The sequence below is a fragment of the Euprymna scolopes genome, chromosome 18, assembly GCF_053919585.1.
Source record: "Euprymna scolopes isolate OS-2025 chromosome 18, ASM5391958v1, whole genome shotgun sequence".
NCBI classification, from domain to species: Eukaryota; Metazoa; Mollusca; class Cephalopoda; order Sepiida; family Sepiolidae; genus Euprymna; species Euprymna scolopes.
The window spans coordinates 96,581,540-96,595,689 of record NC_136499.1 but is presented as its reverse complement, the minus strand read 5'-3'; the positions used below and the strand labels follow the sequence as shown (position 1 = coordinate 96,595,689).

Genomic DNA, 14,150 nt, shown 5'->3' with positions numbered 1-14,150 from the left:
AATTGGTTAATTTCCTGATTTTTGGTGAATTTTTAAGTAAAGGGAGGGGTCAAAATGTTTATACACTTTGAGCGTCTGCATTCATTTTGTCTGTACCTACCATTTTTCGATGAATATTTGATAGGAAAGCGACCACGTGTGGTTAATTTAAATCAAATTTCAATCACATGGTTACATTATCAATAATCATGTGATTAAACCCATTGAAAATTTACCGATATTGTAAACACATTCTGTTTACATTAAGCCTGTAATGCTGAGACCAAAAGACCCTTTTAGTGATGCAGTATTGGCAACTAAGATTTAAAAAAACCCGCGAGATCAGGCATTGGACAGGCTATTTCCCTAGAAGAGTTAGCAATTAAAGGATACTCTAACTTAACTTCTAAATCTGACCCCCAAGATCGCCATGGGCATGGAATATGTGCCTATATTAAAGATAGCTTTTCGTGTGGTAGGGACATCTCCAGGGAAGATCCTAACTTACTCTATATGTGCTTCCGGGTTGCTTTAGCTCACACTACGGCATTTATATTTACTCTCTATCGCCCCCATAACAGCATATCTGAGAAAATTGACCAAGTCCTATCTGCTTATCCTTCAGTTAACATTCACGTATGTGGAGACTTCAATGTTCACAACGTCGAATGGTTGACCCACTCTAACAAGACCGATGATGAGGTGAGGTTCTGTCATGATTTCTCCATTGCCTATGACCTGACTCAGATTGTTCAGGAACCCACCCGTGTGCCCGACAATGACGGCCAGTATGCGAGCCTACTAGACCTTTTTCTCACAACTTGCCCTGAACTATGTTCAGTTTCTGTTCTGTCGCCTCTTGGATCTTCCGACCACTCTGTTGTATCAATTAAGATAAAAATGAAATGTAATAAGTCCCCAGACGTACCTCTCCATCGTACAGTATATCGATACACTAAGGCTGACTGGGATAGCTTCCGTACATTTATATCTGATCTACCTCTGCATTCCATGTTTAAAAAGAATGTGTCGTCTATAGTATTAGACCTGACGGAATGGTTAATTGTAGGTATTGACCGTTTCATACCCTCGAAAAAGTTTCAGCAAAAACCTAACAGCCAGCCATGGTTTTCTCCAGAATGTGCTGCTGCAATTGCGCACAGAAATCACTTTTTCCACTGTTTCCAACGTAATAGATGTATGAAAACTAAAGCTGCTTTCAGGACTGCCAGCAACCATTGTAAGAAAGTAATAAAGAATGCAAGAGAGTTGTATGCTCAATCTGTTAAGTCCAAAGTAGCTGAGCAGCGGCTTGGTTCCCACCAGTTTTGGCAAATAGCAAACAGAATCCTGAACAGAAGCGTGTGCTCCATCCCAACTATTATCAATGGACCTGAGGTAATCTCGTCAGCATCAGACAAAGCCAAACTCTTTGTCAAGAACTTTGCAGCTAATTCTACCCTTTGCGATCAAGGCCGCCAACCCCCAATATTTCCTCCTGTATCAGAAAACACGCTATGTGATATACGTATATCTGTACGTGATGTTGCCAAGCTAATCAAAAACCTTGATTCCAGTAAAGCAACCGGCCCTGACGGTATTCCAATTATAGTACTCAAAAAGCTTCAACCTGAACTAGCGCCCATACTTACAAAACTGTTTAAACGTTGTCTTAAGGAGAATAGCTTCCCATCTCCCTGGAAAATTTCATCAGTATGTCCTGTATTTAAGAATTCAGGTGATCGCTCATCCCCCTCTCAGTACAGGCCAATAAGTCTCCTGTGCGTCATGAGTAAGTTGCTGGAATCTGTATTAAATACAGAAGTAATCAACCATCTCAACAAAAATAACCTTCTTAGTGACACTCAATATGGTTTCCGTTCTGCTAGATCTATAGCAGATGTGCTTAGTTATATCTCATAGAATTAGCAAATCTCTCGACGGAGGCAACCTTTCTAGGGCAATTGCTCTTGACATATCTAAGGCCTTTGATAGGGTATGGCATAAAGGTTTACTTCATAAGATCTCTAGCTATGGTATTGCTGGAAATGTCTTCTCAATTATTAAATCATTTCTTTCTGATAGGTTCATAAGAGTAGTAGTTGAGGGGCAAAAATCAGAAGCTCACAGTATTAATGCCGGTGTCCCTCAGGGGTCCATCCTGGGCCCAACTCTTTTCCTGATCTACATTAATGATCTTCCAAATCACATCCTTACATCATTTGTAGACATCTATGCTGACGACACTACCATTTATGGTAGCACATCTAAGACAGTAAACGACCAAGTTCTCTCCAATTCTCTCTCCTCTGATCTTGAACACGTAGTACAATGGGGTAAGGAGTGGCTGGTTACTTTTAATGCATCTAAAACCAAGCTTCTCTCTTTACATCATCAACATTCTGATCCACATCTGGCATCAATTAAAATGAATGGCTCTCGTCTTGGGGAGGCCTCAAGTTTTGACAAGTTTCTTGGCTTGACCATTACTCCTGATCTCAAATGGAACACGTACATCAAATCTGTTGCCAAGGCCGCTGGAAAAATGGTGGGATCTTTTTATCGATCCGGTAGATATCTCACTGCTGATGCTATTCTCTATCTATATAAGAGCCAGGTACGTCCAAGGATGGAATACTGTTGCCACATCTGGGCAGGAGCTGCTAGAAAGGACTTGTCCTGCCTTGATAGAGTTCAAAATAGACTTCGTAGCCTCGTAGGAGATGTCCTTTTCTCTTCCTTGCAACCTTTATCTCACAGAAGAGATGTTGCTAGTTTGTCTCTGATGTATCGTTATTTTCATGGAAAGTGTTCGACTGAGCTTCAATCTATGGTCCCCCCTCGCCAAACTTTCACAAGAAACACTCGTCTAGCTGTAAACACTATCAATAATTCCCCCCACTCTTTATCTGTGCCTAAACCTAAACGTAGATTCCATGAACAAAGCTTCTTTCTTAGAACTGCACGCCTGTGGAATTGTCTTCCGTTTTCCTGCTTTCCGGCTGACTACAATATGGTTGTGTTGAAGTCTAACGTAAATAAGTTCTTGATGAGCCATTCCATATAAGTTATCAAATTTACCAAATTTTCATTACTAATGATTACTATATTGTCCAATTTCTACTGTACACTCTTTAACCCTTATCCTTGAGTGGCCTCTTGGCCTTGATAATGTGGTGATGCCTATGTAAAAAAAAAAAAAAAAAAAGAAAGAAATGCCCAGAAAATCGCTAGATTTTTAACTTTTATCATCTGAAATTTAAAAAAAATTGCTACCCCCCCCCCACCCCCCAAACTCCATAGTTCAACTTCCTACAATAAAAAAATTATAAATATAGTATATTCAATATATAAAATGTTCTGTGTTTTCTCACTATATGTTTCTGGAATTATATTAAAGCGGTTAGCTCCCCAGAAGGCTTGCATATTTTATCAGCTAGTTTTACCTGTTTTTTCAGAGAGGAAACAAATCATAAACTCAAACTTTTTATAATAAAAGTTAAATTGAAATATACTGCAAATTAAACATCACAATAATGGTGCAACATATTTTGAAATTAGAAAAATAAAAAAACAAAAAAACTTTGTTTTAGCATGTTAAAAGTATTTGGGTTGGTAGATAATTAAATTCTACTGTATTGGTATAAGTTTTTTTTTTTTTTGCTGTTGTTTCTTACTTTTTACAATTTTCGACTAAATACTTCTAAATTAAGCGGGGTTGCTTAGATCGTATTTTAAACCAAACTTTGGAGGTTGGAATGCCCCCCCCCCAAAAAAAAATGTACTTGGAAAAATCGATTTTATAGCGAGATTTAAGAATGGTTAGCTGAAAAAAAAGGTGATAAACAAAACAAATAATCAATAAATAGTTGTTACCAAAGGCAATAAATGCTACTTTTTTTTACTTACATGAATGAGTTTATTTTATGTTTTAAAGTATTTTCAAGCGCTTTTCTTTATTTTTAATCTAAAATTGCGGGTGTGTGGGTGCGAAATATCTCCAGATTTTCTAGAATTCCCCGCTAGATTGCAAATGAAATCTCCAGATCTAGCAGGAAAACCGCTAAATTGGAAACACTGGTCACGTGACAGGAAGCGGTAATAAATAATTGTCCCTAAATAAAAAAATGGCCTATCGGTACAAAGAAAACCACCTATTTATCAAAGAAAAATTAAATATAATGTTATAATTAAAAAGAAATATATAAAAACACATGGATATAGTAAACATATTATACCAAAACGTGGAAGCCATCTGTCCAGTGGTTTTTTAGACTATTAATTGCGAATGAACTAAGAGTTACATTTTTATATATATATAGATTTAAAAAAAGATTTTTTAATGCATACACAGATTTTTTTCCATAAACTGCTCACACCTTGATTTACCCACTTATTCTAAGCCAAATATAGCTTCATAAGCTACTTTTCCCTCCATGTTTTTATTACAGGTTGTTTACTTATTCTCATGATGGCCGATTTTAGATGATTCATTTGTATTTATATTTGTTTTAACATATTTTCTGAATATTTTCCACTTTTTATTTCAGAATTTATTTCTATTAAAACTTGCTTATTTTTGTTTTTTACAGGACCTATTGTTCCCCAAGGGACTGGAATTCTTGCCATTGAGGATGTTGCAAATGTCAGTGTAAGTATTTCTAAGCCTTTTACCATTTTCTTCTAGGAGACCAGATATTCAGAATCAATTGTTTCTCACTTGAAGTAATGAGATTCTTTTCATATATTTTGAAGAGATTTGAAGCTGAAAATATTACTTTTAATAGTTTCACTCAAATATCAACCGCAATGAAACTCCGATAATTCAGATAATACTCCTAATTAGTACAACTCTAGATTGTATTCCAATTTTCTCATGTTCCAAACACGGTTACAGAGTTGTCAAGTATAAGGTTTGACTCCAACTCATAGAATTTCAAAATATCCAACTCTGGACTTATTTCAAAGTCTTCCAATATTCAGACTGTTGATTTATCAAGTTAAAATATCTATTTCTGACTCTTAACATTCTTCCAGTTCCAAGTGCCTTCAACTCCACAATCTTTGTTCCAAATATGGACTAGTATTATCCTAGATAACTTAGGATGGATTAAGCTGGCTCCAAATCAGTTCATTGTATCAAGACCATTAATCCATGGCCATTGGTAAATGAGTCCTCATCATATTTCAGCCGCTCTTGATTTCAGCAATAAATACCAGAAATGCAAGAGCCAGCTTACCATTTTCAGTTCCAGGAAGGGATGGGATGGGATTTTGTTATAATTGGTGGGTATATTTTTCCTTGAGCCCCCCCCCCTCTTTTTTCTCTTTAAAATCTAAAGTTATTTCTTCAAAAATGTGTTGGGTAAAAAAAAATTGAAAAATATATTTTTTTTCTATTATCAATGGTGTAGGGAAAATTATAGTGTGCATGCTTAGCGCGGGTGCCATTTGCTTAAGAAAAGAAAGAGAAAAAGTCTTAAACGCAAAACTTGACCGACACGAGACAAAAATGTTTTATGCAAATTGAGAAGCGGTAAGGTTTGACAATATAAAATGCCAGCATTTCTTCAATAGGGAACGATTCTTTTTTGTTGACTCAACGTCAGTATTGTGTACTTTGCAATCTGGTGTCAGTTAAAGAAAACTTGATTGCAAAAACGTCAAAAACGGAACAGGACAGATTTTTGTCATATGTGTTTTGACACAGTGAACTTAGCGATCTGAAAATCATTCTTTTTTTCCTGCAACTCAAACATTCAATGATTAGAAGTTGTTTTTATACTACTTTTCGGTGATGGACGGCAAGATTTTTGATGTTCGGTTGATTCTGGAATTTAATGGTGCTGCAGCTAGTATGCCTATTATCAAGTGGATCGGAAATGTGGAACTTGTGTGTGAGCTTTGCACTATGAAAAATGTTGAACTAGTTCTGCTACTCCGATTGAATGGTGTGGCTTGGAAAACACATCAGCAGCTTTCAAAGAAACAACAGAATGATATTGAGAAAAACCATCAAGTTAAGGAGATTTTTGAGAAATACTGTTGTGAAGTTATAGAGAAGAGTAAAGTACGATTCAAATCAGATTTTAGAGAAAAGGTGACATCAGTTTTGGAGAACATTAGATTTTTTTTTGAAAAAGTCATTGCTTTTAAAAGAACTTAAAATGCAATTCGGTTGATTTGTATGTAAAAAAACTGTCGCTTTTAAATGAATTTAAAATGAAATTCGATTGTATTTTCTGAAAAAAGTCGTCGCTTTTAAAGGAGAAAGTTTAAGTGAGATTTGGTTGTATTTTCTGAAAACAAACGCCTTGCTTTTAAATGAAGAACTTAAAATTGGATTTGGTTGGACCTTCTATGAAAAAAAGACGCCTTTGAATGAAGAAGTTAAAATAAGATTCGATTATATTTTCTAGAAAAGTTGTCATTTTAAAATGAAGAATTTAAAATGCGATTCAGTGTTTTTTGTTTTTTTTTCTGAAAAAGTCCTCGCTTTTAAATGAAGAACTGGAAATGTGATTTGGTTGTATTATATAAAAGAAGAGTTGTCGCTTTTAAGTGAGTTTTAGCCGTGTCTTCTGCTAAGGAGTACCCATTAAAAATAGATACTACCTCCCTGCCCTGTTTGTGATCAAGAGGGAGTGTAGGGAAAATTGTAGTTTGCATGATTAGTGCGGGTGTCATTCGCTGAAGAAAAGAAAGAAAAAAGTCTTAAACTTGGAACCTGACCGACATGGGACAAAAACGTGTCTTATGCAAATTGAGACGCGGTTGTGTTTGACAATATAAAATGCCAGCATTCCTTCAATTGGGAACAATTCTTTTTGGTCAGTTCAACGTTGGTATCATGTACGTTGCAATCTGGTCTGAGTTGAAGAAAACTTAATTGCGATAATGTTGAAAAGGAATCAGGACAGATTATTTTTATGTGTGCTTTGAATTTGGCGATCTGAAAATCATTCATTTTTTTCCTGTAACTCAAACATTCAACGATTAGAAATCGTTGCCAACAAGAAAACAGCTTCAACTTTATCGAAAGAAAAATAAGTGAAGATATTTTGATTTTGTTAATTTTTTTTCCATTTTTTAGCCTGGATTCCGAATTGCCGCCACAGGGGTTGTTTTGGAAATGGACAAATCCACTGAGATTGTCAAAAAGTTAAAACTTACTGGCACTCCATTCAAAATATTCCAGAAAAGTGCATTTATTAAGGTAAGCCACAAGATTTATACAATAATCTCTACTTATATATAAAAGGCATTCTGTGTGTGTGTGTGTGTGAGTTCATTTTCTATGGACTCCAAAATAGCTGGGCTGATTATTTTGAAATTTCACATAAATATACTTTGTGTCTGAGAGTGTTCTTAGATGGGTTTTATATCAGAATATCTCTGATAAGTATTATCAGTGCATTTGAGAAGATTTGTCACTGCACAAGCAAAAAGGGGCCAGCATATAAAATCAACAGTAATGTTTTTGATAAGACAGGGGCATGTTTGAAATGAATGTTTTTGTTTTGAGCACAATTAAACCATGATACTTGAATTTTGCATTTTAAACTTTAATTCAAGCCGTTATATAAAAATAATTTTCTAAAATCAACAGTAGATTGTTTATAGGGGAATGTAGATACAATGTATTGTGGACTAAGTCACTGTGGGAAGGTATGTGAAGCTTCCACTTTGTGTACTGTGGTGGGTCCTCAACTAGAGTAGGCAATCAATTTGATTGAAAAATGGGTAATTTTGATGACAATAAAGGTATTGGGAGTGTGGAACATTCATTGATTCTCATTCAATCCCAGGCAAGGTTGGGTTTCCCTGCTAATTTCTCATAAGTGTTGATTAGTGTTGGAAATCTTATAGAAAGAGAAAAGTTCCCATGTTCAGTTTGTGGTAAGGAGTCAGATGCAACTCAGACTTCTGTGGCACTTGCAGACATTGAGTACACAAGAAGTGCAGTGGAATTCCTGATAGGTTGAGAGAACCCAAAGACAACACAGACAAATGCAAACCCAGATATGGAGAAAATATGTGTAGATGGCAAAATTATTGAGGTTAGTTAGAAATTTGAGCTGTATTTTTCTGAGCTGCTGTGCCAGGATTAACAGAAGATTCCGGAATTCTTAATGTGTGGAAGGGTCAAACCTGTTACCCATTGAGTCAAACCCACGTCTACTATTTGTTTTTGGAAATACAACTAAAAAAACAAAAATCTATACCAAGATTCAACAACTTTTCTCAAGCAAAATTTTTGATAGGATTCTAATAGCAGTATTAATTTTTTATTAGGGAGTTTTTACAATCTTATGTGACGAGAATGGGTGACAACCTTTGTCAATATAGAATGTTGTGCTTTGATGTCAGAGGCAAATACTTCAGCTGGCCAAAAAAGTGATGCTTAGACACCATCAAGACTGACTTTCACACTCTTAAATATCACAGAGCATCTGGTCAATAGTTTTAATGCCTGGAGAGCAGGCCATCAACACCTACGGTGATATGACAAGAAGGCGTCCAGCTTGAAACAGAAGATGTTAAATCATGCAGTAGTAGTAGTAGTAGTATGTATTCACACTGGGCATTCATAAACAATAATGATAATGTTTTTAGATGTTTATAAATAAAAAAAGATGTTCTCTCTGGTTGCACCCTATATTCTTGGCTAGTAAAACTTTCATCTTGAATTCACTTTAAAAGCAGATGAATTATAAATGCCAAAAGATAAAAAAGAAATGAAAGAAAAGATATTTTACTGAAAATTGATTTGAAATTCTGATGAAAGAGTATTTCTTCTGAAATTGGGGGGAAAAAAATGATAAAACTTAGTTGCATTGTATGTCTTTCTCACAATTATTTTTTAATAATTAAAATTTCTAATATAAATAATGCTTTCTAAAATAAGAACACTATTTCTTATTAAAATTTTAATTAACACATTTTCTTTCCAAGAACTTCCCACCTGTAGAACACATTATTTTAGAACTACTTACTAGTAGACTAAGAAATGGCTGTCTTTGGGTCCAATGTCCACAAACAGTTATTGAGCTGTCCACTTAAGTAATAAAATTTTGTTTCTTCCATTCATCACTTTTAATCATTTTCATCATTTGACTAACAATTACATTAATCCTTATGTGGCTTTTGGGACGTGATGACTAGGGTTATGACAACAGAATATTCTTGTTTTGATTCTCGAGTATATATCCGACACAGACACAGTTAATCAACCAAGAACCACATTACTCTATATAAAAACATACAAGATATCAACGGATACACACTCAAGAGTCAACAAGTAAAAGAATATGCTGTTGTTCTAGCCCTAGTGATGACTCATAAGTAAAAAATCAAAAACATAACATAACTTTATTTATCTAACAATGCCGAGTGCCCTTGCTAGTATTTAATATTTTTCTGTTTTTTCTTTCTAAGGATATGTTCAATACACCATTGGAGGTGGCAAAATTTACTGGTGCCTGTCTTCGTACAGTCAGTGGAATTCGGGGTCAAATAAAGAAAGCTGTTCACAATCCTCCTGGAGGATTTCGAGCTACATTTGAAGATCAAATTAAAATGAGTGGTAAGTATATATATATATATATATATATATATATATATCAATCTTGGGACGAGGAATCGGGAATTGGAAAAATCAGAATATTTGACAATATCGGAATCAGAAAAATTTGTACTGATTTTCCAATGCCAAAACGATTCTTTTGTCTTTTATTTGATTTTGTTTAAAGCAAAATCTTCCATTGCTGGTAATAATGTTACAATAATAAATATTTGTTGATTTTAAACCACTTGTGAAGCTAAAATCGATAAATCTTTCCTTACAAGTATATTTTTACATTTAGGAAAATATCTGCACAAATAACAGGGTAATTGGAGAGAAATACAGCTATATAGTTTAATATTTAGAGATTTATAAAGAATCAGAATCGGTTATTGTATCGGAATCGGGAAAAATATTGGAATCGTCCCATCACTAATATATATATATATATATATATATATATATATATATATATATATATATATATATTTACATATATATATATATATATATATATATATATATATATATATATATATATTTACATAAGCAGTAGTTTGTTGCAACACAATCATGAGCATGTTTCGGTCTACTAGTATTTACTAACTAGAGACCTCATCAGGCAACAACCCTCATATATATATATGTTTGTGTGTTATTTTTTGTGTCACGCTTACATTATTTGTGACTGTCGTTTAATTGTTATGACCTTCCATTTCATGTAATAAATAATTTTACCAAGAATTCTTCATAAGTTTTTGTTTTAGTTTCAATTATAGCTGAAGGAACTCAAGTTATATATATATCCAAATTTTTTTTTTCATAAGTTTTGGTTTCAGTTTTGATTCAAGCGGATGCACCCAAGTCATATGGATGTATTTTTTTTTATTTTTGAAATCACAACTTTGTAATATATAAGAATTGGTTGAACATTAACTCTATAATAATATATACAAAATCTGCATAAATTAAAATATCATATTTAAGTGTATTTTACGACCGAGCTATGCCAGGCATCGTTGCTAGCTTAGATAAATACTTTTGCAGTTTTAACAAAAGAGCTACAATAATATCAAGAGCGTCTCTATTTACGCTGAATATCCACAGAATGCGAACATCAATATATTACATATGAATGAGTCCTCCGTGGAATTTCCACAGATACCATTAGTATATATGAAAAAGAAATCAATTTAGACTGAAGCAATTTTTATTTGCCCTAATATTTTTCTGAGGAGCTGCATTAATATCCAACTTTAGAAATTTATAAAAAAGAATATACTTTTAATTAAAAAAGTGTCACAAAGATTTTTTGCCTTCCCACTAAGGCAAATTAGACACAAGGTTAGTCTTTTTAGACCCTCTGGATTGAGCTAAAAATCAAAATTGCCTCAAACTAGAATTATTTCTCTTTCACTGACCAAGGGCAGGAAAGATATTGACAAAACAATGCAGAATTTCCTCTTGTGAGGAGACAAATAAATAGGGACACAATCTCAGCAATGTTTTTTTTTTTTAGTATATTCCTCTCTTTTTCTTGAAATAAATACAAAAAGCAAACAACACAAAATTGCTTTAAAAAAAGGTTTTACAAGAAAAAAAATTGAAGTGTGTGTGTTTTAAAAAAAAAAGTTTTTTGTAATAAAACCTCATAAACTTTAAAGGTCAGGGTCAGATAAAAATGTAAGAAAACTTTTGTATACACTACAAATGTTGTTTTTTTTTATATTACTGAATGAGAAATCATTTCCATTTTAAATCTAGTATTATGCATGTAAAATTGAGAAAAGCACACTTGAAATGTTTCAGCATTATGTAAATAAGCTGAAAATGGTGACCAAATTTTACCTATGTTTTGTTTACCTAAAAATGAAGCATGCTTTTCTCAATTGTATGTGCATAATATTAAATGGATTTTGTATTGAAATAATTCCTCATTTATTAATCTATATATCTATAAAAGTGAAATTGTCTGTGTGTGTGTGTGTGTGTCTACATTTCCCTACCAAATTACGCTGTCAATTTGCAATCTACACATCCAAGATTTGACATAAGGGGTATTGAGATTTGGGAAAATCTTTTTAATCTGTTTTCGGCCAGAAATTTGGCTGTCAAAGGATCAAAGTTCAACGATTTGACCTTTAAAAACTCTACCAAACTCCTCCACCAATTTTGAAATTTTAGGTGTAGGTTATTTGAACATGTATCAAATTTTTAAATTTTATTTGAGCCCAAAACAATAAATGTTAAGGGGTCAAAGTTAAAAAAAATTGGACCTCGCGGTTTCTACCAAATTACTCTGCCAATTTTTGGTGTAAACATTTGAAATTTTACAAAAAGTGTATTCAGACATAGGGCAAGCTTTTTAATCAGTTTTTGGCCGAAAATTTGGCTACCAAGGGGTTAAAGTTCAAAAGATTTGACCTTTGCGGTCTTTAGCAAACTATTCAGCCAATTTGGGGTCTAAACATTTGAAATTTTACATAAAGTGTATTCAGACATACAGCAAGCTTTTTAATCAGTTTTTGGACGAAAATTTGGCTGCCAAGAGGTAAAAGTTGAAAGAGTTGATCTTTGCAGACTTTACCAAACTCTACCGCCAATTTTGGGTCTAAACACTTGAAGTTTTAGACGTAGGTTACCTGGACATGAATCAAACTTTTTATTATATATATATATATATATATATATATATATATGCGCATAAAATTATGAACAGTACATAAGGCCCGAGCAAAGTCGGGCTGAACTGCTAGTATATAATAAAACAAAACCATTAAACCATACAGAATTTTTTCTTACATTCTTTAACATTTAACATTTACCTAAGAAAAAACTTTTTTTAATTGTAAAACAATCTGTGATGGAAAAATTATAAGTGTGTATTTATGGTTCAACCAGAAGTAAAAGTTTGTAAAAAAAAAAAAAAATCAGTGTGATAACAATGTCTTTTTGTTCAGTGTTAATTTAGGGTGCTTCAGATCAATTTGATCCCTATTTTCATTTTTTCTTAAATGCATGTTTTTGTTTTTGTAGATATTGTATTTGTCCGTACATGGTACCCTGTTGATTTACCCCAATTCTATAACACGGTCACTTCGTTATTGTTGCCACCCGAGAAAAAGAATTCCTGGAAAGGCATGCGAACAGTTGGACAAATACGAAGAGAAGAAAACATACCGATTCCACACAGAGACGACTCGAACTACAAAGTAAGGCAATTTTGACCATACTTTTCGATTATATGATGCAAAGCTTTTTTTTTTTTTTAATTAAAAATAGGCTGATTTCTGCTTAAATCATAGTCTAGCATTGATCTGAGTTCTTCGCTTTTTGATTGAAATTGGCTTTCTTTTTTTTTTTAAATGAGAAAAAGTGGATTTCTATCAAATTGCTAAGGATTTACCTCCTTATTTTTTTCTTGGATTTTTATTTTATTCCTCTCTTTCCCACTTTCTTTCTTTTTCCTGTTTTATTTTCTCCTGTCATCTTCTCGTCTCGATCTTGTCTTGCCTTCCTTTTTCCTCTTATGATAGTTCTCTCTGAAAATCTGCCTCTAAAATTTTACCATTTTTACAATGAATGCTTATCATCTATTGGTAACTTTTAAAAAATTTTCTATTTTGGTACTTGTACTGTTTAATAAAGACATAAAAAAATTGAAAATATCAAAAAAAGTTCTATTGTATGTATATTATGTATTTCTCCGGAAAAAAATTTCACTTAATTTGATCGAGTAGTTTTTTTGTTTTTTTTACAGCAGAAAAGCACGTTTTTATGACACCATGCTCAAGGTAGTCGTGTTTGAATTTTTCAGAACACGCCACAGGGAGATAGCTCGGTCTAAAGCGCTGACAACCCTCCTCATGTTAAATCATAGCTTTTTTTCCTAAAAATCAAAATATGGCTACCTTTTGCTTGGTATCATAACAAATTGTTTTATCGCTGTAAAAAAAAAAACTACTCAATCAAATTAAGTGAAATTTTTTTTTTTGGAGAACTTCAGTCCAAAACGGATACATACAATAGAACGTTTTTCATTATTTTCATTTTTTTAATGTCTTGATTAAACTGTACAAGTACCTCTTTTTTATTAGATTTACTGTATTATTTTGATTATTCTGACTTGTTATCATCTTTATTTTGTTTATCTCCCTCCTGTAACTGGAAGATGTGACACAAGGTTAGAAAATGGGGTTTGAAAAAGTCAGCACCCTAGAGGAAGAGCACTCTGGCTTGCAAAAATATGCCACGGCGACCTCATTGGTATTCCCTGGCAGGGGCGCCTCAGACAATTAGCAATAAACTAATTTCTTCTCAGAGACTGAAAAGGCAAAGCCTGGGACGGTTGACCTCTTATACACCTCAGCCAATAAAGAACAAGCCACCGTAACAATTGCCTGAACTCCGGCTGTTATGTGATCATCTTGGATGTTATTCTTACAATGTTTCGGCTGATGTAATCTCTGACCGCCTTCAGGTACATCTTGTCAAACTCAGGGATCTGTACGGAATTTTGAACGAAACTTTTTATTTAATCAACAGGGGTATCTTGTTTTTGTTCTGTCAGCCATGTCTAAGTGGAAGTTTTCACAATTCTTAATTA

General features: G+C 33.5%; 1 protein-coding gene across 2 annotated transcripts in view; it reads left to right on the top strand.

The window, feature by feature from the left end:
• Positions 1-14,150, top strand: part of LOC145297694 (ribosome biogenesis protein BMS1 homolog) — a 74,713-nt gene that overhangs the window by 55,907 nt on the left and 4,656 nt on the right. For both annotated transcript variants that reach the window (XM_080143895.1, XM_080143894.1), the window contains exons 19-22: positions 4,572-4,630; positions 7,073-7,195; positions 9,418-9,565; positions 12,581-12,756. In XM_080143895.1, coding sequence (XP_080000021.1) covers positions 4,572-4,630; positions 7,073-7,195; positions 9,418-9,565; positions 12,581-12,756 — 506 coding nt within the window. The remainder of the gene's footprint in view (positions 1-4,571; positions 4,631-7,072; positions 7,196-9,417; positions 9,566-12,580; positions 12,757-14,150) is intronic.